General features: G+C 40.7%; 1 protein-coding gene across 1 annotated transcript in view; it reads left to right on the plus strand.

The window, feature by feature from the left end:
* The window catches only part of LOC132018346 (uncharacterized), a 190,221-nt gene that overhangs the window by 86,616 nt on the left and 79,483 nt on the right, over positions 1 to 24,122 (plus strand). Inside the window, exons 17-25 of the mRNA XM_059401165.1 lie at positions 2,850 to 3,050; positions 3,794 to 3,915; positions 6,360 to 6,588; positions 10,103 to 10,305; positions 12,796 to 12,951; positions 15,103 to 15,196; positions 16,135 to 16,272; positions 22,289 to 22,446; positions 23,543 to 23,654. Of these exons, the coding sequence (XP_059257148.1) occupies positions 2,850 to 3,050; positions 3,794 to 3,915; positions 6,360 to 6,588; positions 10,103 to 10,305; positions 12,796 to 12,951; positions 15,103 to 15,196; positions 16,135 to 16,272; positions 22,289 to 22,446; positions 23,543 to 23,654 (1,413 nt within the window). The remainder of the gene's footprint in view (positions 1 to 2,849; positions 3,051 to 3,793; positions 3,916 to 6,359; positions 6,589 to 10,102; positions 10,306 to 12,795; positions 12,952 to 15,102; positions 15,197 to 16,134; positions 16,273 to 22,288; positions 22,447 to 23,542; positions 23,655 to 24,122) is intronic.

The raw sequence follows: 24,122 nt of genomic DNA on the forward strand, positions 1-24,122 counted from the left end.
CCAGAATGATTTAGGGAGGTAATTGTTTCTTTTCTGATTTCCCCCCACTCCAGGTTATTGAGTGACACCTGTCTTACCTACCACTCCTCCATTTCTGCTTTGTCTTCTGGTATTTAATCATTGAATGCTATTCTAGAGTAGAGCTCAGCAGGGGGATAAGGTAATTTAGATCACCCTGCTTGCTTCATTTTCCCTGGGACTCATGAAAGGCCTGGCAATCTCTACTTTCCTTCATTTCTCACTCTGAGATATGTAGGTCTCTAACCTGCAGAACGCCTTGTGTGTTCTGAGCTTTTAGCCTCCTTTGGTGTTTTCCTTTTTGTGCTAAGGTTGACCTAAGGTCCCTTAGACCAATGTTTCCCAAAGGGTATCCTGCAAAACTGCATGCTAAGTGCCCCAGGCCCTCCCTCCTTGTGCTTTAGCACTGAAAGCCAGATACTGGACATCTATTAATAAGGCAGTATTTGATTCCCGGTCTGCTACTGATTCTCGAGTGTTTACCTCTTTCCGGAGCCTTGGAAGCCATGCGTGGCAAGACAGAGACGCTCCTGGCTTTTCCTTTCCTGTGGGTCCTTTACTTCCTTTTGCCTCCTGCACGGTTGTCACCTGTATTCAAGTAGGGCTGTACCTTCTCAGTTCTGTCTGGTTTTGCACTCTGAGCTCTGGGCTCCAGACAAAAAGAGGAGCTCTTGTCTCCTTTTAGGAAATTTCTTAGTTTGTTAAGAGGAGGGCTGAATTCCTGGCCTTAAGCCACGGAGAAGACCAACACCCAAGGAAACAAGACACACACTTTCTCTGATACACGTCAAAGTGTGCTGGGCTGTCAGGTTGATAGAACCTGTAACCTCAACAATTCACTCCTTGCTGCCAATTAAAGGCACACCCTGGGCAAGCCGATGTGACTTTGGTGATATGGCTACAATGGGAGCTGACACCTTCCAGAACACTGAAACCTGCCTAAGAGGAGCTAGCAAAAGAAGACTGGGGAGGGGGGCACTTGGGTGGCTCAGTGATTTAAAGCCTCTGCCTTCAGCTCAGGTCATGTTCCCAGGGTCCTGGGCTTGAGCCCTGCATGGGGCTCTCTGCTCAGCGGGGAGCCTGCTTCCTCCTCTCTCTCTCTCTGCCTGCCTCTCTGCCTACTTGTGATGTCTATCTGTCAAATAAATTAAAAAAAAAAAAAGAAGAAGAAGAAGAAGAAGATTGGGGGGGTACATCTTGAGCAAAAACTCGGAGGGAGGATTTGTTGGATTAGATCCGCAGAGGAAAGGAATTTGTTCTGCTGTGGAATGAACGGAATAAAGCCTTAAAAGCTCCCAGTCAGAGCCGACTTATTCATCAGGCAATGTGGACTCGGTGTTTAGGACCTAAGAGCTTTGCAGGTTCCATTGAAAATGTTTGCAATTTGAGAAAAAACACGTGCATGACTCTGAAATATGAAAAGAACATACAAAATTATTATCAATAAATACTTAATTACATGTCAGCAAAATGTAAAAACGTGGTAACTGAGCACTTCTAAACATCTCATTACATTTGAAAATTTATAGATCAGATCTTCTCACTTCATAAGAACCTCTGAACGTATACTGCCCAGAAATCATAGCTGATCACTAATTCAGTGTGTTGCTTATAGCCAAATAACTTAAAAAACAAGATTATGAATATCATTTAACCTTTTTAAAAGAAAGTACTTGATTGGGATAGGAGTACAACTTAATATATTTAATATAATGTGCGACAGCCCTGAACCACAATTACACTGTCCAGAATTGCTTATCTTACCCTTAGGTCCCTGTTTGGGATTCCAGCCCAGGGATCTCTTAAGAGCATTTTCCTGATTAGCACCATGACTAATTGCATACAAACAGAATTTATATACAGAACATAAATTCTTAAGGTCACAGAAAAATGTAAAAGCAAAATAAAGAGCGTCTCTGAATTCCCACCCTGAGAAACCTCTTCCATGGTTACTGGGTTAGTGTCTGGGAGCTTTCTTTGGTTTTTAGAAAAGGTTTGTGACCTTTACTAGAAAAGAAGTTCCCTGCATGCCTTTGAGAGTTCTGGACGTGAAGCCCTTCCTAACAGAGTCCTGTCTGGGATCAATGCCTCTGTAGTTAGGAGACTTTTACCTCAGTCCTCTATTGTGGAATAGAGGGCCAACTCTTAAAGAAAAGGGGTCAGCAATGGAGCTGAGCATAAGAAGAGGGGAGGAAGAGGCTCCTGGGAGGCTCAGTTGGTTAAGCGTCTGCCTTTGACTCAGGTTATGACCCTGGGGTCCTGGGATGGAGTCCCATACCGCTGAGCAGGGAGCCCACTTCTCTCTCTCCTCCTGGCTCTTCCCCGCCTCCGGCTTGTGTGCTCTCTCTCTTTCAAATACATTAAAAAATAAAAATAAAAAAGAGTGGAGGAGGAAGCCACTCCATGTTTGGTGCTGGAGTAAAATGGAAGCGGAGAATGAGTCTTTGGAGAACGGGATTGCAGATAAATATATCTGACCAAGTGACATTGCCTGCCCCGTTTCATTGGAGCTTATAACGATGAGATGTTATCTTATTCATTAGATAACCCCCCCTTTTTTGTGGAGAGCAGAGGAAGAGGGGGCGCAGGCAAAACCAGTATTCCTTGCTTTGCCCTCCCTACCTCTGTGGGTTTACTAAGGGCCCTGGGGTTGCACTGGTGCTGCCGCTGCCCGCCCCAGGCTGGTACCTGAAGGGTCTGAGCCCCTCTCTCTGCTGCTGATGCCCCGGGGGGCTTTCCAAAGTCGGGGGTGGGGAATGGGGGGGCTCCCTTCTCTTTGCTGGAGCCTAGGGCTGCCTCTGCTCTTCCCTGACCACAAACCTTATCCGCAGCTTCTTGACAGTTACTTCGAAGCCTACCAGCATGTGTTGGACCCTGAGGAGAGGTTTGCCTTAGCACAAGTGATCACTGACCTAATGCACAGACGCCCGAGGTTTGATCTCAGCCGCCCTTATTTCCGGAAGGCCTACCGAGATGAGGGCACCTGCCTGAGGCTTCACTTGGAGCTAGTGAGGGGCATCCTCAATCAGCACGTAAGTACATTTGGGTTTTAAAATATCACATATGGGAAGACGATGGAAAACCCAGGCCAGAACCAAAAAGTGTTTTCCTTTCGTCGCGTGTTCAGAATCCAGGTTTTCTAAGGCAGCGCGTCCGGCGTGTTTATTTGAAAGCTCATTTGCATTGTTGAATTCCAAGCATAACTACGGTCTTAAAAGGAAGTTTCCAACCCTAATTACATTTAATGGTCCACAGAAAATAGAAAGCTTATTTTCACTAGATGATGGAGTTTAGTGGTATTGAAAGAAGGATGAACTTACCCTCTTTAGAAGCTGTGAATGTATAAAGTGAGGTTTATTATTATTTTTAAGTGTTGTGGCTATTTTTAGGACGCTAAAGGAGAAATTACAGTGTAGGTCCTCTGGGGGGAAAGCCAGAGGCAGGAAGTAAGCAGGAGATGGATTGTTACAGTGCATTTACCCTAGACCTGGCTAGAATGTTTTCCTCGTTGTCAATTATTTGACAGAAAGTTTTCCTGGGCCTCCTAAGATTGTCTGAATTTGGTTGCCTTTGCTTTTCTTGGCTGACCTTGGGCTCAGACTGAAAGACCAGCGTGTCTTCGTGTAAGTGAGTCCTCAGGACCGTGTCTGGGTGAAAATTAGTCAAATAATGAAGGGACCCAAAGGACTGTTGTTCTTCGCATATCAAGGCTCATAATTCACAGCCATGGGAAAGCTTAACTTTTCTAATTTTAACTTTTATGCTACATTTCTAGATCGAGCGTCAGCGGGAGTATGTCCAGAGGCTTTGGCAGGAAGGCCGTCCAGATGATAGCAGTAACTTTGGACTCCCCCTTAACATAATTTGCAAACAACTTATTTCCATCAACAATAGCTGGTATGGTGGCATTGTCTTTAGACATTTTACATTTAATCTCTTAGATAAGTTAAGTGTATGATGTTAAGTCTAAATAGTCTATAAAGTACCTCTCAGTTATTTGGGGAGACGAGTGAAGGGGATATAAAGGCCCTCAAAGAGGGATTCTCTCTCTCTTTTTTTTTCTTAAGATTTTTTTTTTCTTAAGATTTCTTAAGATTTTCTTAAGATTTATTTATTTGACAGAGAGAGATGCCAAGTAGGCAGAGGCAGGCAAAGGGGGAGGGGGAAGGAGGCTCCCCACTGAGTGGGGAGCCTGATGCGGGGCTCGATCCCAAGACCCTGAGATCATGACCTGAGCCGAAGGTGGAGGCTTTAACCCACGGAGCCACCCGGGTGCCCCGTTTCTCTTGCATGCTCAATATCCATTTGTTTTGTAAGCATTACTGTAAGTAATAAAGAACACGAGGCTAGAATTTAAAATTATACCACTAGGTACAGAATCTTTCCCCTTGAGAAGTTCTATTAAAAAAAAAAAAGTAGTTACTCTTAAAATGTCATCCGAGGGTTTAATCTGAAGTACCATGTAAGCCAATGTATATGAAACTTGGATGTGCTTTAACGTGTCTCAAGAAGGAATCTATTTATTCTAGGAATCTATTCTAGTTTCTAGGAAGCTATTTATTCTAGAAACCAAAAAGGTTTCTGCAGACTCACCTTGTGACCCCTACCCCTTTAAGGAGCAAATTAAATTTCCCGGAGATCACTCAGTGAAGGTACATAACTTTAAGTCACCACCTTGATGTGTGGTTTGAATTCCCATTCCTTCCCGGCTGTGGAGGGTAGTGAGGGAATCAGCAAGTGGGTGATAAGCCCCAGGCTGGTCTGCATGGCCCGTGATCACCATCTCTCTATGGCCTTCAAAGGGTGGATAACTTTTCGAGCTCCTTTCTACATGTAACAAGTACCTGTTGAGCTCCTATAGCTCTCAGGCCCCTGTGCTGGGAGGTGAGGGCACAGTTGTGAACAACCGAGGCACGGCCTGGTGCTCCTGCCTAGTGCACACTTTCAGTGGGACATTGCCACACTGGGCTATGGAATCCTCCTGGGGACCAGCAGGTTGTCGGGGGATTTCATAGCTTATGTTCCAACCTTATCCCTTGAGAAAGAGCCCTGGGAGTTCCAGGCACAAGACAGCATGTTCTCCACAGACCTTTCTCAGGAGTGTTTTCTTCATTGTAACAAGCTTGGGACATCAGCTGGGGCGGGAGGTGGCGGGCGGGGTAGTGGGGAGTTGGCTATGGAAGAGACTCTATTGTTCAGGAAATGGGTTTTTGGCAGAATCCCGTAGAACTATATGGGTACAAAGACCTGTCAGAATAGTCTCAAAAGCAAATGTTATTTGCTTAATGAGATTCCTTTCCAACCTTAGGGTTGTATGTTTTAAGTCCTAGAACAAAGAAGAATCCCATTTGCATAGGTTTAAGAAATATTTACACTCTTTAGTACCATGTAGATATGGAAAGGCCCTGGACTTATGCTGTATCCTCTATTTTGAAAGGAATACCCACAGATAAGCATTTTCTCATTTCTGGTCTCACCCATTTATAAAATAGAATGTTCTTATGGAGAACATGAATGATTCCAGCAGCTGTGTACAGAGTTTAAAATTTCTCTTTGTTTATTACCATTTTGGGGGAAAAGGATCAAGACTCATGGAAAGATATAGAAACCAGTCATGGACATTATTTGTTTAATATTTTTACTTTTAAGTTATATTTTCATCTTTAAGTTGTTTTCAAATCTTTGACTAATGCCAATTAATGTTTACAGGTTTACCATATACAGTTGAAGACCCATTAGGGTAGTCTGGGTAAAGGATACGTGTGATCTTTCTGTATACTGTTTCCTACCATTGCATGTGAATCTAAAATGGTTTCACAATGAAAAAGTTTAAACAATGAAAAAGTTTAAACAATGACAAAGTTTAAACAAGCAAAAAGAATTAGATTGGACTTTTAGGAATAAACTCTTACAGCTTCCACTTTTTTTTTTTTTTTAAGATTTTTATTTATTTATTTGACAGAGATAGATAGGCAGAGAGGCAGGCAGAGAGAGAGGAAGGGAAGCAGGCCCCCTGCTGAGCAGAGAGCCCGATGTGGGACTCGATCCCAGGACCCCGAGATCATGACCTGAGCCGAAGGCAGCGGCTTAACCCACTGAGCCACCCAGGCGCCGCACAGCTTCCACTTTTAAAGGGATTCATATTAAAGCAAAGGGCATGTTGTATAATCGGGTGGAGTCTGGATGGCCTATTTGGCCCCTTTGAACTTCTAATTTTTTATAATGCCCTGGATTATAGCAGCTATTTTATAAGTCTTAAAAAATGAAAAATTCAAATATCTTTTGAAATAGATTAAGTTCTTCATTGTGTAAAATTGTCATTGATTGGTCCTCTTTTTAAGCCCAGCTTTGAAAAACATTTATCTGCTGGAGTTCCATCCTTCCCTGGGCCTGGCATCACTCATCCCCCGATCCCTTGAGCACCTCCTCCAGGAGGCCCGCCACACCTGCAGACCAAGATCCGCCAGCAGCTTCACCTTGCTGGAGAGACGTATGCTGCGGCTGGCCCTGGATACGTGGCTTACACCGGCCAGGCCCGAGTCCTGGTACAGCAATCAGCTCCAGAGGGATGTAGGTTCTCTGAAGAGGGTCGGGGAGGCGGGGGTTCCTTGGCAAAGAGAATGTTTCCACCCAGATGTTACTACTTAGCTATGTTTTTCTGTTTGGCTCTGTTCCTCCCCTGTTTGGCCAGAGACAGATCATAGTCCTAGGCCTTGCCAACATTTTTATGTAATTCTTTTTTCATTTTTGGTCAAAGTTTCTACGTTATCAGGATACTGCTACATTTAGAAAGGAGATGTACATAGGTATGTGGGAAATGTTTTCAGGCCTAATATATATATATATTTTTAACTATATATATTTTAAAGATTTTATTTTTTATTTGACAGAGAGAGAGAGATATGATCACAAGTAGGCAGAGAGGCAGGCAGAGAAGGGGAAGCAGACTCCCTGCTGAGCAAAGAGTGCGATGCGGGGCTCGATCCCAGGACCCTGAGATCATGACCTGAGCCGAAGGCAGTGGCCTAACCCACTGAGCCACCCAGGCACCCAACAATATATATTTTTACTAAAAGTTATATATTTTATTTTCACTGAGACTATTCCTGAAATTCCCTCTTTTTGTCCTGAGCTGAGATCTGGTACAGGAGAGAGAGAGTACTGAGTGAGGAGTCAGGGACCTAGACTCAAGCTCAGCCCTGCCATTAATTTCCTGTGTGACTCTGAACATGCCTCTTAGCCTCTCTGAGCTTCCCTTTCCTATTTTCTAACATTATGTTTGTGTATTTGAGGAGATGAGGATGCAAGTGAGCTTGATGGTCTCTAAAGTCCCTTTCAGCTCTAATGTTCTGTGGTTCAAACTGGGGCCTAATGATTTACCTGGCGTTTGTAGTTAGATTTTAATTCTTTTCTTTTTCTGTTAAGGCTATCACAGTTGAGCCTGGGTTCCAATTTGACCTTACTCTGTGTGGGTACATACTTTATGATGAAAGAACTTTTAAGGGCCCTAGCTGCAAAAAAATATCCCTTCCATGTGTCTGCCTTGGCCTCCTATTCCCTCCTGCCCAAACTAAAATTTTATTTTACTTTAATTAGTTTTGAATTGATCAAAAATAACCAGAATTTTAGCAAAAGCAAAAAGCAAAAAAAAAAAAAAAATTACCCTAAATATAATCACTCAAATGCATTCACAATAAATTCACAATTCACAAAAAATTCACAATTTTTCTGAATTCAAGTCTTCTTCAAATGGGTGTTAACATAGTTATAATCATATCCTTCATACCCTACCCCCTGTTTTCCTTAGTTAACATTGTATTATATATTTTTCCATACTGCTATCTAGTCTTTATACTCACCTTTATGAGTATAATTCCCTCAAGGGATGAATCACAACTTATCCAACTATTTCCCTATTGTTGGACATTCAAGTCGTTTCTAATTTTTCATTATTATTAAAAATGTTATAAGGTACATCTCCATGCTTACAGATTTTTCCATATTTTAAATCAATTCCTTGATACATTCTTAGAAATGGAATCACTGGAACAAAATTTAAGTTTTTGGATGCAATTTGGAATATTGAAATGCCACCAATAATTTAAAAGAATACCAATTATGCTATATTATACAGTATTAGGTGTAAGCATATAAAGTCTATATATATTTATATAAGTATAAATATATCTATCTCTCTCTATACGTAACATTGCACTGTTGGCATTGCACTGTTAGTTTTCATTTCCTTGGTATTTGTTGAGACTAAATATCCTTCCAAAAGTCTTGTTACAAATTGTATTTTTTGTGACTCTTCTGTTCTTTCCCTTATTTATCTCTTAGAATCCTAATGTCATTCCTGTCCACTTACATGAGCTCCCTTAAATGAAAGCCTTAACTCTTTTGTCTATCATATTTTCTGCAATATTTCTCCCTATTAGTCTTTTTATTTTTTTATTTTCTTATAGAAAAAAATCTGTTGATCTTTTTCTTTTTTAAAAAAATATTTTATTTATTTATTTGACAGAGAGAGAGAGAGAGATCACAAGCAGGTAGAGAGAGCAGAGAGCTGAACAGAGAGCCCAATGTGGGGCTCGATCCCAGGACCCTGGGATCATGACCCAAGCTGAAGGCAGAGGCTTTAACCCACTGAGCCACCCAGGTGCTCCCTGTTGATCTTTTTCTGTGTGACTTCGTCTATCTTCCTAAATCCAGAAAGCAAATCGTTACCCAGATGTTATATGTCTTACTTTTTTCTAATTTCCTAGGGTTTTGATTTCATTTTAAAAATATTTAACTTCTTTAGTATTCTACCTGGAGACACGGGGGCGGGGGCATGAAGGAGGGTATGGCTCAAAATTCCAAAATTACCAGTCAGGTATCATACTACCAGTTATTCCAGATTCTTTTCACATTGTATTATGGTACCAGATCTTTTAAATGTACTTTAAATTCTCTTATAACTCATAGTGAATATTTGAGATACCTGTGTAGTTTCCCATTGATGCCATGCCAGTTTTAACTATTATTATTATTATTTTTAAAGTGGGTTCAAATTTGTATCCAGAAATGATAAATCCTCAGATTAACCTTTTGCATTAGGTCAAAAAATGGAGCAGGTATTGCCCTCAGAAGACATGCAGAAATTAGTTTCTGCATGTCTTCTGAGTTTCTGCATGTCTTCTGCATTTCTTTATCACTTTGGAAGACTCCAAGAATTGAGAAATTGCATCTTCAAGTAGAACAGGCCTATGATAGATGAGTGGACAGATAAGGGAGCCGGTGCACCCTTAGGGAGCCGAGCCAGGAAAGGCAGATGTGGGGCCCCCAACTGGGTCCTTGCTGGGAGTAAGGGGAGGGTACCACAGACATCAGAGCAGAAGAGCCAACCATGCCAGGAGGGAGTTAAAGAACAATGAGGTTATTTCAAAAATTGCCCAGGGCTGGCTCTTCCACGAGGACATTGTAAAGGAAGCTTAGCATATTGTAAAACTACTGAACTTGGAATCAGAAAGTGTACATCTACTCTTGGTACTGCTGTGTGACCTTGGAAAGTTGCAGTGTTGCTTCAGATTTTTCACTGATGAAATGGAAATCATGGCATCTGTGGTTCCTGCTTCATGGGGGATCTTGTGAAGATAGATATGAGGTAATGTATGTGAAAACACGTAGAAATTTTGAAACTGCAGTTAGAAGAGGAAATTGTTATTATTATTGGCCTCTAAAATACTTGGAAAATATCAGGGATTTCTACTTCTGTTCTTTATTTTGGCTTAAAATATTTATAACAATGATAACAGTGAATGCTATGTACCAGGCACTTTTGTATATATTAATCACTTAAACTTTCCCAGCAGTTCTATTAGGTATTTATTATCTACTTGTTCCTCTCAGCTACTGTTACTATTCTTATCCCCCCTTACAGATGAGGGAACTGAGAGACAGCAAAATTACACAGGCTTATAAGTGGCAGTGCTAGGACTTGAACCCGGGAAATCGGGGTCCAGAGGCTGTGCCACCTACAGCGTTTTTCTTAATGTACGAACTTCTTTTTTAAGTTTTTAAAAGTGCTTTTGTTTTCTTCCAGCTGTTTTCAGCTAAAGTAATGGGAGATCCCTTTCTCCTGGAGGAGATAGGTCTGCTTGCTCTCCAGTCTGCTGCAGACGAAGGACAGAACCAAAGCCAAGGTTCTTCTGTGCAGCTCCTGGAGACATTTTCGAAACTTCTGGAACTTGTGACCCTCCGCCACCGGCTAATAGAAATGAGTCTGGAGAGTGTACACTTAGCTCGGTCAGTAGGGGGACTACGGATCTAGGTGGGGGAGAGCAGACCACAGGTTTCCCTGTCTATAAGTGTTGTTCCCTTGGTGCTCCAGGGCAGCCAGAGTGAGCTTTCTAAATGGCTGAAATGACCATTTTGCTCACTTCTTCCTTCTCCACCCAGGCCACCCTACATGCCTCTCTGACCACTCAGCTAGGCTAGGCCCTCTTCCCAGCACCTGGGCTTCCCCTCCATTCAGTACACTGCCTTTTAGTTAGATGCTTAAAACTGGTTTATCAGTTTTCCTGCTGGTGTAAGCTCTCTGGTTGCAAAAACAGTGTCCATGTTGCTTCCTGTGATATCCCATCACCCGGTATGAGGCCTGACCTACACGGTCCCTCTGAGTATTTACTGGATTTGCTCTTAATTATGATGAGGTTGAATAGCAGAGCAGAAGCAATAGAGAGACTAGAGGGAGGTGAGGGAGGAGTCAGTGACAGTATCCAGGCCTGCAGAGGTTTGGAAGATTCAAGAAGGAGAGACAGAGAGATTGAAGAATGAAGTTTAAGGTATGAGTGTGTAGTGGATGGGAAGACATCCAAGTGGACATGTTCTATGAGCAGGAAAGATATGGAGTTAAAGGGTCTGTTGCAAACATGTATGAGTTATGTTCTAGTCCTCATGAGATGCCATACAGACCTACAGGGTCCAGTCATCTGCCACCAACCATTACTGAGGGCCTGCTATGGCCAGGGTCTGTACTGGGGACTTTATGTGTATTCATTCATTGAATTTCCAGAATATCCTTATTAGTATTTTACCAGAAAGGAAGTAGAGGCTCAGAAAGTTAAGTATTTGCCCAAGATCACATAACTAGAAAGTACTAGAAGCAGAATTCAAACTATAAGTTAAGATATTTATTAACTTTTATGATACTGCCGGCCCATAATTTTTGATCCTTGTTTTCAGGGAGCTCACAATTTAAATGTTAGTTCTACCACAGTTTAATATGATATTTTATTTTATTATTATTATTTTTAAAGATTTTATTTATTTATTTGACAGAGAGAAATCACAAGTAGATGGAGAGGCAGGCAGAGAGAGAGAGAGAGAGAGGGAAGCAGGCTCCCTGCCGAGCAGAGAGCCCCTTGCGGGACTCGATCCCAGGACCCTGAGATCATGACCTGAGCCGAAGGCAGCGGCTTAACCCACTGAGCCACCCAGGCGCCCTTAATATGATATTTTAGTCATACAACCAAAATACTATAGGAACTCAGAAAATATATTTTTTCATTCTTTATAAGTGGATCAAGGAAAACTTCATAAAAGAGGCACTGTTGAGGGATGAACTGTGTCCCCTGGCAGGTTCGTGTGTTCAAGTCCTAATCCCCAGTGCCTCAGAATGTCACCTCACTTGAAGGTAGGGTCTTTACAGAGGGAATCAAGTTAAAATGAAATGATTAGGGTGGGCCCTCTTCCGATATGACTGGTGTTCTTTTAAGAGGAGGAAACTTGGAAACAGACATGCAAAGAAGGAAGATGATTTGAAGACACAAGCAGAAGACGGCCATGTGTAAGCCAAGGAGAGAGGTTTGGAACAGATCCTTCCCTCATGGCCCTCAGAAGGAAACAACCCTACCAACACCTTGATCCCAGACTTCTAGCCTCCAGAACTGTGAGACAAATCTCTGTTTATGGTACTTTGTCACAGGAGCCTAGCAAACTAATAAAGGTGCCCTTTGAATTCAGCCTTAATGTATCAACTTTTCAAAATGGAGAAATGTGTTAAAATGTGGGTGTAGGGGGTGGGGAGGCATTCTAGACTCTTAAGGCTGAACTGCCAGAGGGGCATCTGAACAGGGCCTTACTGCAAGCCATGTAAATGTGGGAGCAGAGCTCAGACAGAGGACAGGACAGAGGTAGGCTCACAAGTTCTTATACTAGGGGGTGATCATTAGGGCTCAGGGTTGGAAGACGAACTCCCCAAGGAGGGGACAGAAAAGATGAGAAGAGGACCAGGTTTTAAAACCCCAGGAAATACTAGGATTTGAAAATAAAAGAGGAAGAAGAGAAGCCAATGAAGACTGAGTGATAGTGGTCATGACGTAGGAGTGTAGAGACCCTGGATCCAAGAGAACAAAGATGTTCCTCAAAGAGAGGACAGTTACCAGCTGTAAAGAGCTCTGAGAGAAAATAGTGAGCCTTGTATTGAAAGCAGTATGGGTGACCCCATGAGCACTCTGAAGACAGAAGCCAGCTTGCAGGAAATGAGAGTTGAGGAAGTGCCCAAGCATATCTCCTCCTACGTTAACTACTATATTTAACTGTCTGTCATAGTGTAAAGTGGATTCAAGACCTTTATGACTCATTCACTTTATACTGGACTTGGCTTACTCTTGTTTTGACTTTTACTTTTGTGCTTATTCAGATTTTTTGGGTTTTCTTATCACTTACTTTTCTTTTAGTGGAAAATAATAGCAAATGCTCTTGGTTCTTTATCTAACCACCCCCCACCTTTAGTCTCTATAAGGAACTGGCATGGGAGATGGGTTTTGAAGAGTTCCATTTGTATCTGAGGCCCATTCACTTTGAATTTGCATCACTCAAAGACAAAGTGGACCACCCGCCTCCTGTCTTTATTACCTCTCTGCTGGAGGACAGTGATCAAGTGGACAGGTGAGTCTTGAAAAGGTCAAAGTGAAAATAATGTAGTGGTAGAATGAACGGCCAGTGAAAAATAATTTCTATCACCACTGGCACACAAATACAACTTTATTTCCAAATTCCCTCTCTTATATTCCATCTGTCATGATGCCATTTCTTTTTTCTTCTTTACTAAGGGTCAGGGGAGAGCTCAGTGAAAGGGGATAATTGAATTGAAAAACACTGATTAATGGAAGAATTGGATCAGAGAGCTCAAGTAAGATAGAATCACAGGCTCAATCACTGCCCAGGTTGACCGTGTTGCTTTTGGGTATAAGGGAGTGGGAGGGTTTGTCTCATGGGGCAAGAAGCATGGACCAGAAGTCCAGATTGCTTCTCACTTTCCCTGGAATGAGAAAGAAGTCAGTCAAATTTTTTGAGCAGCTGTTTCCTTGAAACTCTAATATCATGTACGAATCTAACATGCATGGCAATATCTCAGTCTGACTCTTTCGTTAGCCAGCAGCAGAAGCGGACTCAAAGCAGTGAAACTTGTTCATGCCCCATAGGTTTAGCCGGTTGCTGGAAAGAAAACACTCTGGCTAGTGGCAGATCATGAATCTACTTAGTTGGGAAAAGAATCCTTTTCCTCTGGGCAGAGTCAGCCTTTGATGTGTGCTGAGAAGAAACCTCTATCTCCCTATTCTCTCCTTTTCTTCTAGTCTGTCCTTCCCCTGAGGGTCCAAGCTCTGTCCCTGGAGATTCCTGGTACTGACCCCACCCCAAGGAAAGCAAAGATGACTTCAAGGGGGAAAAGTCACCTTTGTTTTGCTAGTGTGGCTTAGTGCTCAAAATGTAACTTTGATGTGTTAATACGTTAAAGGACTCCTCTCTTTTCCAAAAAGACCATGAGCTGAAATGGAGAAGGTTAGAATGATAGAATATGAATAGAATTTCTCAACCTTGGTATTATCAAGATTTGGGGCTGAATAACTCTTTCTTAGAGGAGGTTGTCCTGTGCAGCAGAAGTGGTTTATCAGGACCCCTGATCACTAACTCCTAAATGCCAGTAACACATCTCCTTCCCAACTATAACAATCTCCGATGTCTCCAGGCATTTCCAAATGTCCCCCGGAGGCAAAATATTTCCTAATCTAACCTGTCGCACTAGCTAAACCAAAAAGAGAATTTATCATGAGGATATATACATGTCTCACAGAAGGCAGGAAGGGTGATTGGGCTCAGATGAGGCTAACTAGGTCTCCAACCTGGAGCCAAGCTAATTCTCTGGCTCTTCAAGGGCCTCCTACTTGAGCTGGACTTCTACACTGTTGTGAAATAGGGCATATTTTTGTTCAACTGGAATCAACCAATCAGCACAGAGTGCCCAAATCATCTGTGACCTGGTCAAGCTGTGATTGGTTCTCCCAACAATGACCCAACACTCCTACAAGATCTGGGAGCCTTCTGAGTTACCAGGGGAAGGTTTATGCATCCAAGGATCTTGTCTCTTGAGTTTGCATTTATTTTATGTATGTTAATTCCTTAAAGTTGCCACTTTGGAGTACTGTTATAACAACATATATCAAACATGAGCATAGTAGCTTACATTTTAAAAATCATGTTCATGCATATTATCCCATTTAATATTTGCCTTAACCCTATGAGATAGGTGATATCTCCCATTTACAAATGAAGAAACCAAGGTTCATAGATACTAAATTACTTGACCAAATCTCATAGGTATGGACAAAGGACCATATCCCAAGGCATAAACATGGTTGCAAAGAACATTTAGAAAATTATTGGGGCAATGGAAGACAGCAAGAACTGGACAGCTTTTAGGGAGTGGACAGAGGGCTTAAGTTAGTGAAGAGCCTGCGGACATGAGGTCGAAGGTACAAAGAGAAACAGGATAAAACAGTAGAATTGGGATCAAGAGAAAAGAATTTGGAGTCCATGGTCACCACAAGGAAACTTCAGGGAGATCAAGTCCCGTAAGGATTGAAAAGACCCCAGAGCCCTTCAGTCTTTGGGCAGAAATATCAAGTATTGTGTAATATCTGTAGTTGGTATTATTGTGGATGTCTCAGAGCTGATTGCATACGATTTGGTCCCATCAGAAAGAGCATCTCTTGACTAACGGCACAGAACAACAGAACAATGTCATGTTTCTTCTTGCAGATATGCTCCTGCCACCCTTGTCTTAGCCATCTCTGAGGTAGAAGATAACCAGGTTGGCAAGTTCAGCTTTTATACAAAGGAAGCCATCCTTAAGGTAAATTTTTTTTAAAAGAAAACTAAAGTAAAATTAAGCAATTTGCTTACGTATTTCTTTAAAAATCATATTTAATTCATATGTTTGGATCCCATGTAGAAAAAAAGTTTCCAGCTCATAAATAATGATGATCGCCTGGTCTTATTTGTTGTGCATATTGGTCTGGTTTGAACCCTAGAGCCTGCACCATGGCTTGCAATAACTTCTGTTAGGTTTTAAAAGGAAGCACATGTTGTGAACCATCTTCGTGCCAGGTTTTTAAAATGCACCTGTTATTGGAGCTTTTATCTAATCTTCTTAAATTTGGTGCTGGTATTTTACCCCTTCCACTTAAATGAATTTCTTTGCTCCTGTGCATGTATGTGTAGGTTTGTATTTGTGTATTTTTTACTTTTTGAATTTTTTTTTAAAGATTTTATTTATTTGAGAGACAGAGAAAGCATGAGTGGGGGTGGGGGAAGGACAGAGGGAGAGGGACAAGCAGACTCCCTGTTGAGTGTGGAGCCTACTTCGGGACTCAATCCCAGGACTCCAAGATCATGGCCTGAGCCAAAGTACGATGTTTAACTGACCCGAGTCACCAAGGCACGCCTGTGTGTGGATTTTCTAAACATTAATCTACTCTTGGCGGTTTTTATAAGGCTGCCACTGGGCACGTGTGCTAGTTCATCAGAGCCTACTCATCCTTTTCTGACTAGAAACCTGATGGTGTCCAGCTACAGGGCAAATCGGGCCAGGAGGGTGCCTTCCTGGGATGAAATGGTGCTTAGAGAGAGACCAAATTCAGTCCTGTGGCCGAGAAGGAGCAAGGATCTCAGCTCACCGGGCAGTTTGATTCCTATGTTTACATGTTGAAGAAGTGGTCATCTCAAATCCTCTACTTCATCTCTTTCTTTATGGCAGAAATTCCTAATACCTTTCACATTTTCTTCCTTCAGCTCTTATCCCATTCAGGAGTGGAAAATATGCAAGTGACCCTTGCATGCCAAGCAGCTCAGAAAAATGCCTTGATGGTGGCTGTCCAGCAGGCATCCTCCGATCCCATGCCCCGGTGGGGCTTTCCTGCTGATGCAAAGGTCAGCCTATCTAGAGAAACCTGAGACATGCTACCACTATGACAGCAGATGCCAGGGTACCCCTTCCACCCCATCTTCCCCTTAGCCTGCCCCCCCTTCTTTCCTTCTGCGCCTCCTCCGCTTCCTTCTCTTTCTTCCCTCTTTTCTATCATTTTATCTCCTTTCCTTCTTTCCTAATGTGAGGTCAACACATGACCAGATCCTTACTGAGTCTCTTAATTTTTAGTGATTTGCTAACAATTTTTTCTTTGTGTGTTACTCTGTAATATTGGCTAGCTAGACTCATGCAGCAGAAAACGTCTTGTTCCTCCATGTCGACCCTTTGGAGATTCCTGACTTTCTTGTTTTCTGTTTTGTTCTTCCTGCATTGCTTTTTGCAAAAGTAAACGGAGACATTTGTCCCTTCTTTTTTCTACAAAAGGTAAGACACAATGTATAACCCATTTCCCCCCAGATTTCTGTGGTTGTCATTGAGATCTAACTTACATAACATAAAATTTACCCCTTTAAAGTATATAATTCACTATATTTCATAACCTTCATCACTATCGAATTCCAGATCATTGCTTTATCACTTTCAAAGGAAATCCTTTACCCATTAGTAGTCACTTCCCATTGGACCCCCTTCCCTCAGCCCGCAGCAAACAGTAATCTACTTTCTGGCTCTATAGATTTTCCTATTTTGAACATTTCACATAAATGGAATCATTCAACATACAGTCTTTTGAATCTGGATTTTTTTCACTTAGCATGTTTTCAAGTTTTATCCATGATGTAGAATGTAGAATCAGGACTTCGTTCCTTTTTACTGATAAGTAACATTTCATTATATAGAGAGATCACATTTTATTTATCCATTCATCAGCTGGCAGATATTGGGTTCTGTTACTTTTTGGCCATTATGAATAAGGCGACTGTGAGCATTCGTGTGTAGGTTTTTACAAGGACATATGTTTTGAGTTTTGTTAACCCTTGTTAATGTCTCTCTCTTTTTATTTTAGCCCTCCTATTGGGAGTAAAATGCTATCTTATTGTGGTTTTTAATTTGCATTTCTCTAATTACTAATGACATTGAACATCTTTTCATATGCTTATTGGCCACTTATATGTCTTCATTAGAGAAATTTCTATTCAAATTCTTTCCCTTTTATATAAAATAAAATTTTTCTTTTCATTATTGAATTATAAGTTATTTATGTATTCTGAATACAAGTATCAGTATATGTATACTTACCAAGTATATGATTTGCAAATATTTTCTCCCATTCTGAGGGCCATCTTCTCACTTTCTTGATGGTATCCTTTGAAGCAGAACTTTTTCATTTTGATGAGTTCCATTCATCCAGTCTTTCTTTTGTCATTTATTCTTTTGGTGTCATATTTAAGAAATTGTTGCTGAATCCAAAGTCACAAAGGTCTACTCCTCTGTTTTCTTCTGAGAGCTTAGGTCTTGCATTTCGGTCTATGTTCATTTATGGTTAATTTTTGTACATAGTGTGAGGAAAGGGTCTAACCTCATTCTTTGGCACACGGTGTGTCGTCCCAGCACCATTTGTTGAAAAAACTCATCTTTCGCCATTGAATTATCTTGACACCTTTGTCAAAAATCAATTGACCATAAATGTAAGAGTGTATTTCTGGACACTGAATTCTAGTCCATTGTTCTATATGTCTATTTTTATGTTACTATCCCTGCCGTTTTGATTACTGTAAGTTGTATTAAGTTTTGAAATTGAGAAATGTGAGTCCTCCAACTTTGTTCTCCTATTTTCAGGATGGCTTTAGCTATTTTGAGACCCTTGCATTTTTATATGAATTTTAGGATCAGCTTGTCAATTTCTGCACACACACACACACACACACACACACACAAACATTTGAGACTTTGACAGGGATTGGATTGAATCTATAGATGAGTTTGAATACTATTGCCATCTTAGGTCTTCTGATCCATGAACATGGATGTCTCTCTATTTATGTCTTTAATTTCTTTCAACAGTATTTTGTAGTTGTCAGTGTACAAGTTCTATACTTCTTTTGTTAAATTAATTCCAAAATATTTATTTTTTATTCTATTATTATAAATGGAATTGTTTTCTTAATTTCATTTTCAGAATGTTTATTGCTAATATATAGAAATGCCATTTGTTTTTGTGTATTGATCTTGTATCCTGACTAAACTATAGTTTATTAGTTTTAATAGTTTACTTGTATGTATGTATATATTTCTTGGGATTTTTTTAAAAAGACTTTATTTGGGTGCTTGGGTGGCTCAGTTGGTTAAACAACTGCCTTTGGCTTGGGTCATGGTCCCAGAGTCCTGGGATCGAGTCGCACATCAGGCTCCCAGCTCCATGGGGAGTCTGCTTCTCCCTCTGACCTCCCCCCTCATGCTCTTTCTCACTCTGTCTGTCTCTCTCTCTCTCAAAATAAATAAATAAAAATCTTTTAAAAAATAAAATACTTTATTTATTTGAGAGAGAGAGAGAGCGCACAAGCAGTAGGGGAAGGGGCAGAGGTAGAGGTAGAAGCAGACTCCCCACTAAGCAGGGAGACCGACACAGGGTTCAATCCCAGGATCCTGAGATCATGAACTGAGCTGAGGGCAGATGCTAAACTGACTGAGCCACCCAGGCATTCCTCCTTAGGACTTTTTATACACAAGATCATGTTATCTGCAAATAGAAATAACTTCACTTCTTCCTTTCCAATCTAGATTCCTTTTCTTTCATTTCCTTGTCTAATTGCCATAACTAGACAATCCAGTTAAAAGCTAAATAGAAATGGCAAGAGTGGGTATTACTATCTTATTCCTGATCTTGGGGAGAAAGCTTTTACATTTTTACCACTAATTATGATGTTAATTATGGGATTTTCTGAGATGCCTTTTATAGGCTGAGGACATTTCTCTCTATTCTTAGTTTGTTGAATGATTTTATCATGAAAGAGTTTTGAATTTTATTTACATATACTCTTTGGGACTTTGTTTTTTCACTAAGCAGTATATCCTAGAAATCACTCCACATCAGTTCATAAGGATTTTCCCCACTTTTTAAAACAACAGTCTAGTTCGCATGTGCATGTATGTTCACCAGTAAAATTAATCATGGTTTTAGGAAATCAACTCTCCAGGTGGTCTTTTAACATTAAGTCTTATAGATTCTATGCAGCCCACTATATTTAACCCTTATTAGATTTGCCAACCTCTATTTATCTATTTCTATTCTTCATGTTAATAGGAGAATTCAAATAGAATTCTCAAGAATACTCATTCCTCACTTCTACTGCCAGGTAGTAACTCCCATAGAAATTAAATGCTGAAGTAGAAAATAAGGATAGAGTAAGTTATATTGATTTTTAAAAAAATCTCAATCCTCAAAACCTTAATTCAGTCCCTCCTATAAGTTACGCTCATCAGATTATACTGAGGCACAGTTCATGCTCCTGAGGAATTTAGAGTCCAGTGTATAGAAGGGGGGCAGGCTCACAAGTGGTTTAAGCACAAGTCATAAAAGAGGTTCAACAAGCTATAGAAGGAATTTAAAGAAAAAGAAAGGTCACATCTGGGGAACCAGGAAGAGCAGCGCAGAGAGTGGGCATTTAGGAAAACCTGAAGGATGAGCTTTTTGACAGGCAAGGAGAAGAGCCCTCAGATAACTCGTGCTTGGGAACAAGAAAGGGCAGATGGGTACTACCGAAAATGAAGAGCCCAGCTTGACCACAACTGGTGATTTTCATACATGGTTGACATAAGGAATTCTACATTCAATTCCTTTAATCTTGAAAAGAATACTAATATATAAAATAGATATAAGTGAGGTTATTCTTATTGAAATGGAGAGTGAAAGTATTATAAGTTCCTAAGATCCATTCAAAAAACAAATGTTTAAGGTCACTGCGTTGGAGCAAGAGCAGGAATAGGAAGACATTAGGGCTATATATATGAATGAATATGTGAATATGTATAGTAATATATGAACATGTAGTAATGTATGTGAATAGATGGAAATACTGTGTGTGTGTGTGTGTGTGTGTGTGTTTATATTGCTCTCCTACAAGGGTGGGACAAGAAGAGGCCTGATGATGTAAGAAGGAGCAGTAAATGATGGAGACAAGGAAAGGAAATAAGAGGAAATGAGGGAAGGGAGGAGGAAAGGAAAGAGATGAGAGACAGGGAGAGAACAAAATTGTAGACTGCTACCAAAGCCAAAGGAGAAGAGAGTTTCAGGAAGAAATGAGTCACCAAAGAAGATGTACAGATGGTAAATAAGCACATAAAAAGGTGTTTCACACCTTTTTAGTTATTAGAGAAATTAGAGTTGTTAGGAAAATGCAAATTAAAACCCTAGTGAGAAACGACTTCACACCCATTAGAATGGTTAAAATTAAAAAGACTGACCCGTTTTGAGTGTTGGCAGGGATGTGGAAGATACGGAACTCTCATACACTGCTGAAGGGAATGCCAAGTGGTCAATCACCTTGCAAGGCATTTTGACAGTTTCTTAAAAACTCAAACATACACTTACCATATAATCCAGCCATTCCACTCCTGGGTATTTACCCAAGAGAAATGAAAACACATGTTCATATGAAAACATACGCAGATGTTTGTAGCAGCTTTATTTAAAATAGCCAAGACCTGGAAAGAACCCAAATGTCCTTCATCAAGTGAACAGATAAACAACTTGTGGTGTATCCATATAATGGAATACTACTCAGCAATACAAACAAATGAGTTAGTGAGATACAGCAATATGGATGAAACCATACAAAAAAGAGTACCTACTGCATTATATAAATTTACTCCATTTATATAAAAAATTACTCCATTTATATAAAATTCTAGAAAATGCATTCTAACCTATGGTTGGAGAAAGCAGAGAACAGTGGTTGACTGTTATTGACCACTTTTGAGGAGAAAGTCATTAGACTAACACATTGTTATTTGGGAGAGAAATCACAGGTTTACAATCTCTAAGTTTTTTCCCTCTCTGTGACTAAAAAGGAAAGACTTAAATTTCCCAAATCCAGTTCTACAAATGGGATGTGAGGAGGCCAGACTTCTAGACTACCACTGAGCAATAATTGAGGTAAAGGACTCCTTATAATAAGTAATTGAAATATTCAATTACCTTTTTTTGAGAAGGGGGACTGGGTGGATGGGATGGTCATTATTCTGATTGCAGATTTCATAGTTGTATACATATGCCAAAACTTAAATATGTGCTGGTTATTAAATGTCAGTTATATCTCAGTAAAGCTATTATTTTTAAAAGAAGAGGAAAAAAGAAAAAAGTTGAAAGTTGATAGGTAGATAGGTAGATAAATGTAGAGGGAAGAATGGGAAGAGCAGGGATTAGAATGAGGCCATTTACATTCTCAAAAGCTCATTGTTGACTGGCAGAGCAGTTCTAATGGGGTTGAAAGCAAGACTAGCTTGAAAGCAAGGCTGTCCGAGTTAAGGAGTGAGATGGTGACGGAAGGATAGAAACAGTGTGCATTTATTGCTCCTGTATCAGTCCACCTAGGCTACCACAACAAAACACCATAGACAGTTTTTCTTCTACACCCTCTTGTCCCCTCCCTTTGTCATTACATTGTTCAGGACAGCATACGGAGCCTGTCGCCATTTGCTTAGGCTGAACCGCAGTGGGCACCCTGTCTCAGTTTTTCAGATCTTGCAGCCTTGAAGTCCATCAACAGTATTTCTTGAGAGGCCACTCTATACAGAGCACTCCAACTAGCTCTCTTGTAGAATGAAGAATTTTTTTTCAGGGCAATTTAGACTACTGCACTTTATTCTAGAAATAGTTACGCTACTGCCTCACCCCTACATGGTGCAAATACTCTCTTCCCTTCCCTCTCGTACTCTCTCCTCTCCTCCCCACTGTTTTGCTTCTCGTCTTTCTCTTCCACTCCAACTCATCCCTACTCCGTGTCTGGGGCATTTTGAGGTCAATACTACAGGACTTACAAATCCAAGAAACTTAATTCACTTTGGTTTAAAACATTTTAGGAAATAAGTTCAGATCTGAGAAATCATGGTGGAATGGGTCCAGCCAGAAGAAGAAATTCCAGAATTGTGAATGACATAGAGAATGCACCGGTAGCCCCAAGTCCAAAAGTTCCAGACACCCTTACTCACCTGTCAGAAAGATTCCAGGCTACCAAAAGGTACTACCCTAAAGGTTTGTTTAAAAATAACAAAGGTGTCTTCTTTAAGTCAATCAATAATGTAGTGTTAGGGGATTAAAGGATGCCTAAATTCCCAAAATGACCAGCATGTGTTTAATTTTTAAGACCTCGTATGAAGACCTTGTATGAACACTGAGAAGGCTCAACTCCTTCTAGTATATGGTCTATGGAGAGTCACTACTGGTACATGCTTCAGCCCCTTTTCTCCTCCCTTCTCCCTTCTCTTTGTCTCCCCTTTGTCTTCCATCTCTCTCTATTTTTCAAACCCAACAGACAGAACATAAGAAAGAAGAATATGGGCCTCTCCAAGTCTTCCATGTTTATCTTAAACTGAAAAGCATAGAATTACCCTCACTCTTTCAACAAGGGTTTTACCAATGCTTAGGATAATAAGGTGATGCCTTATCAGAGAGCTACAACCTCTGCCGAGAGATGACTATAAATCAAGAATGTCCTATGATGTCCCGATCTCTTTCTACCATGACAGAAAAAGAGAGATATTTGTATTCTATAATAAATATCTTGAGTATTTCCTGTAACAGTTTAATTTAATTCTGGCTAATTTAAAATGGAAAAAAAAAAAAAACGAACAAGCAAAACTACTCTACTACTCAAGATATCATTAATCTGACATATGACCAGAGTTTGAATACCCTAAATTCCCATTCCCAACATGTGGATGAAAGATGTAAGACCAATACGTCTAGCCAAGAGGACCCTTGAGAGGCCACTACAATCTAGAAACCCCTGCAGTAGAAGCCCCAGGAGGGCACAAAGGGACCTGGGTAGTACAAACACTGAGCTAGGCTATGAAGTTGGGGTAGAAGAGGGACTACTGATACATGCTCCAGACACATGGGGACCCCAAGAAGGGTGGTGACACATCACCATCCCCAGTGAATAGAATCAAATATGAAGAAGATGAGAACCATGGAGACAAACATCTGTTCTCCTTTTGCAATGCCCAGTACTCAGCCCTAGGTTTCCTGTCCTCCAGGGAGCTTTTGTGTAGTCTTCTTATTCTATGTCCACTTACTTCCTGCCTTGGGCTGAGATGTCTCTGTTCACTTGTCAGGGCTCCAGAGGCTTTTGTGTCCATTCAACTAGAAAAGGTGGGGCTGCGGGACATGATGCTGAACGCCTTCCTCCTCAGGAAACAAACCATGGCCGACAGAATGAAGAGCCTTGTGAGTTTAGTGAGAAGGGCTCCCTGAAGCTCTCGTTATCTTGTACATTTGAACCAATAAAAATTCTTAACTTGTAATCTCTTGCTTTCAGCCTATTTGGATAGGACTGTTGAAAATTTAAATAACTGTAAAAGGGAATTCAATAAGAAATAGAAAGGAAGTAATTCGAGCTAATTGTAGTTGAGTTTTAAAAATATGCACATTTTTTTCCAAGACCACATTTTATTTTGTCACTTTCGAAATGGAACTAGTTTCAGCACCTGCTCTGGAACATTAGCCCACTCTCGAGTGACCCACAGATGTTCAGGGGGTTTAGATAATGTGAGCAAGGGCTCTCACTATCTAATTCTTGTGTTAGCTGATTTTCCAGATATTAGTGACATGTTTCTACTTAAGGGTTTTAAACTAGCCTAATCTGTTGGGAAATATAAAATTCAAACCTTTAATCAGTTCAAAGTATTGCTATAT

Source organism: Mustela nigripes, chromosome 5 (genome assembly GCF_022355385.1).
Source record: "Mustela nigripes isolate SB6536 chromosome 5, MUSNIG.SB6536, whole genome shotgun sequence".
NCBI classification, from domain to species: Eukaryota; Metazoa; Chordata; class Mammalia; order Carnivora; family Mustelidae; genus Mustela; species Mustela nigripes.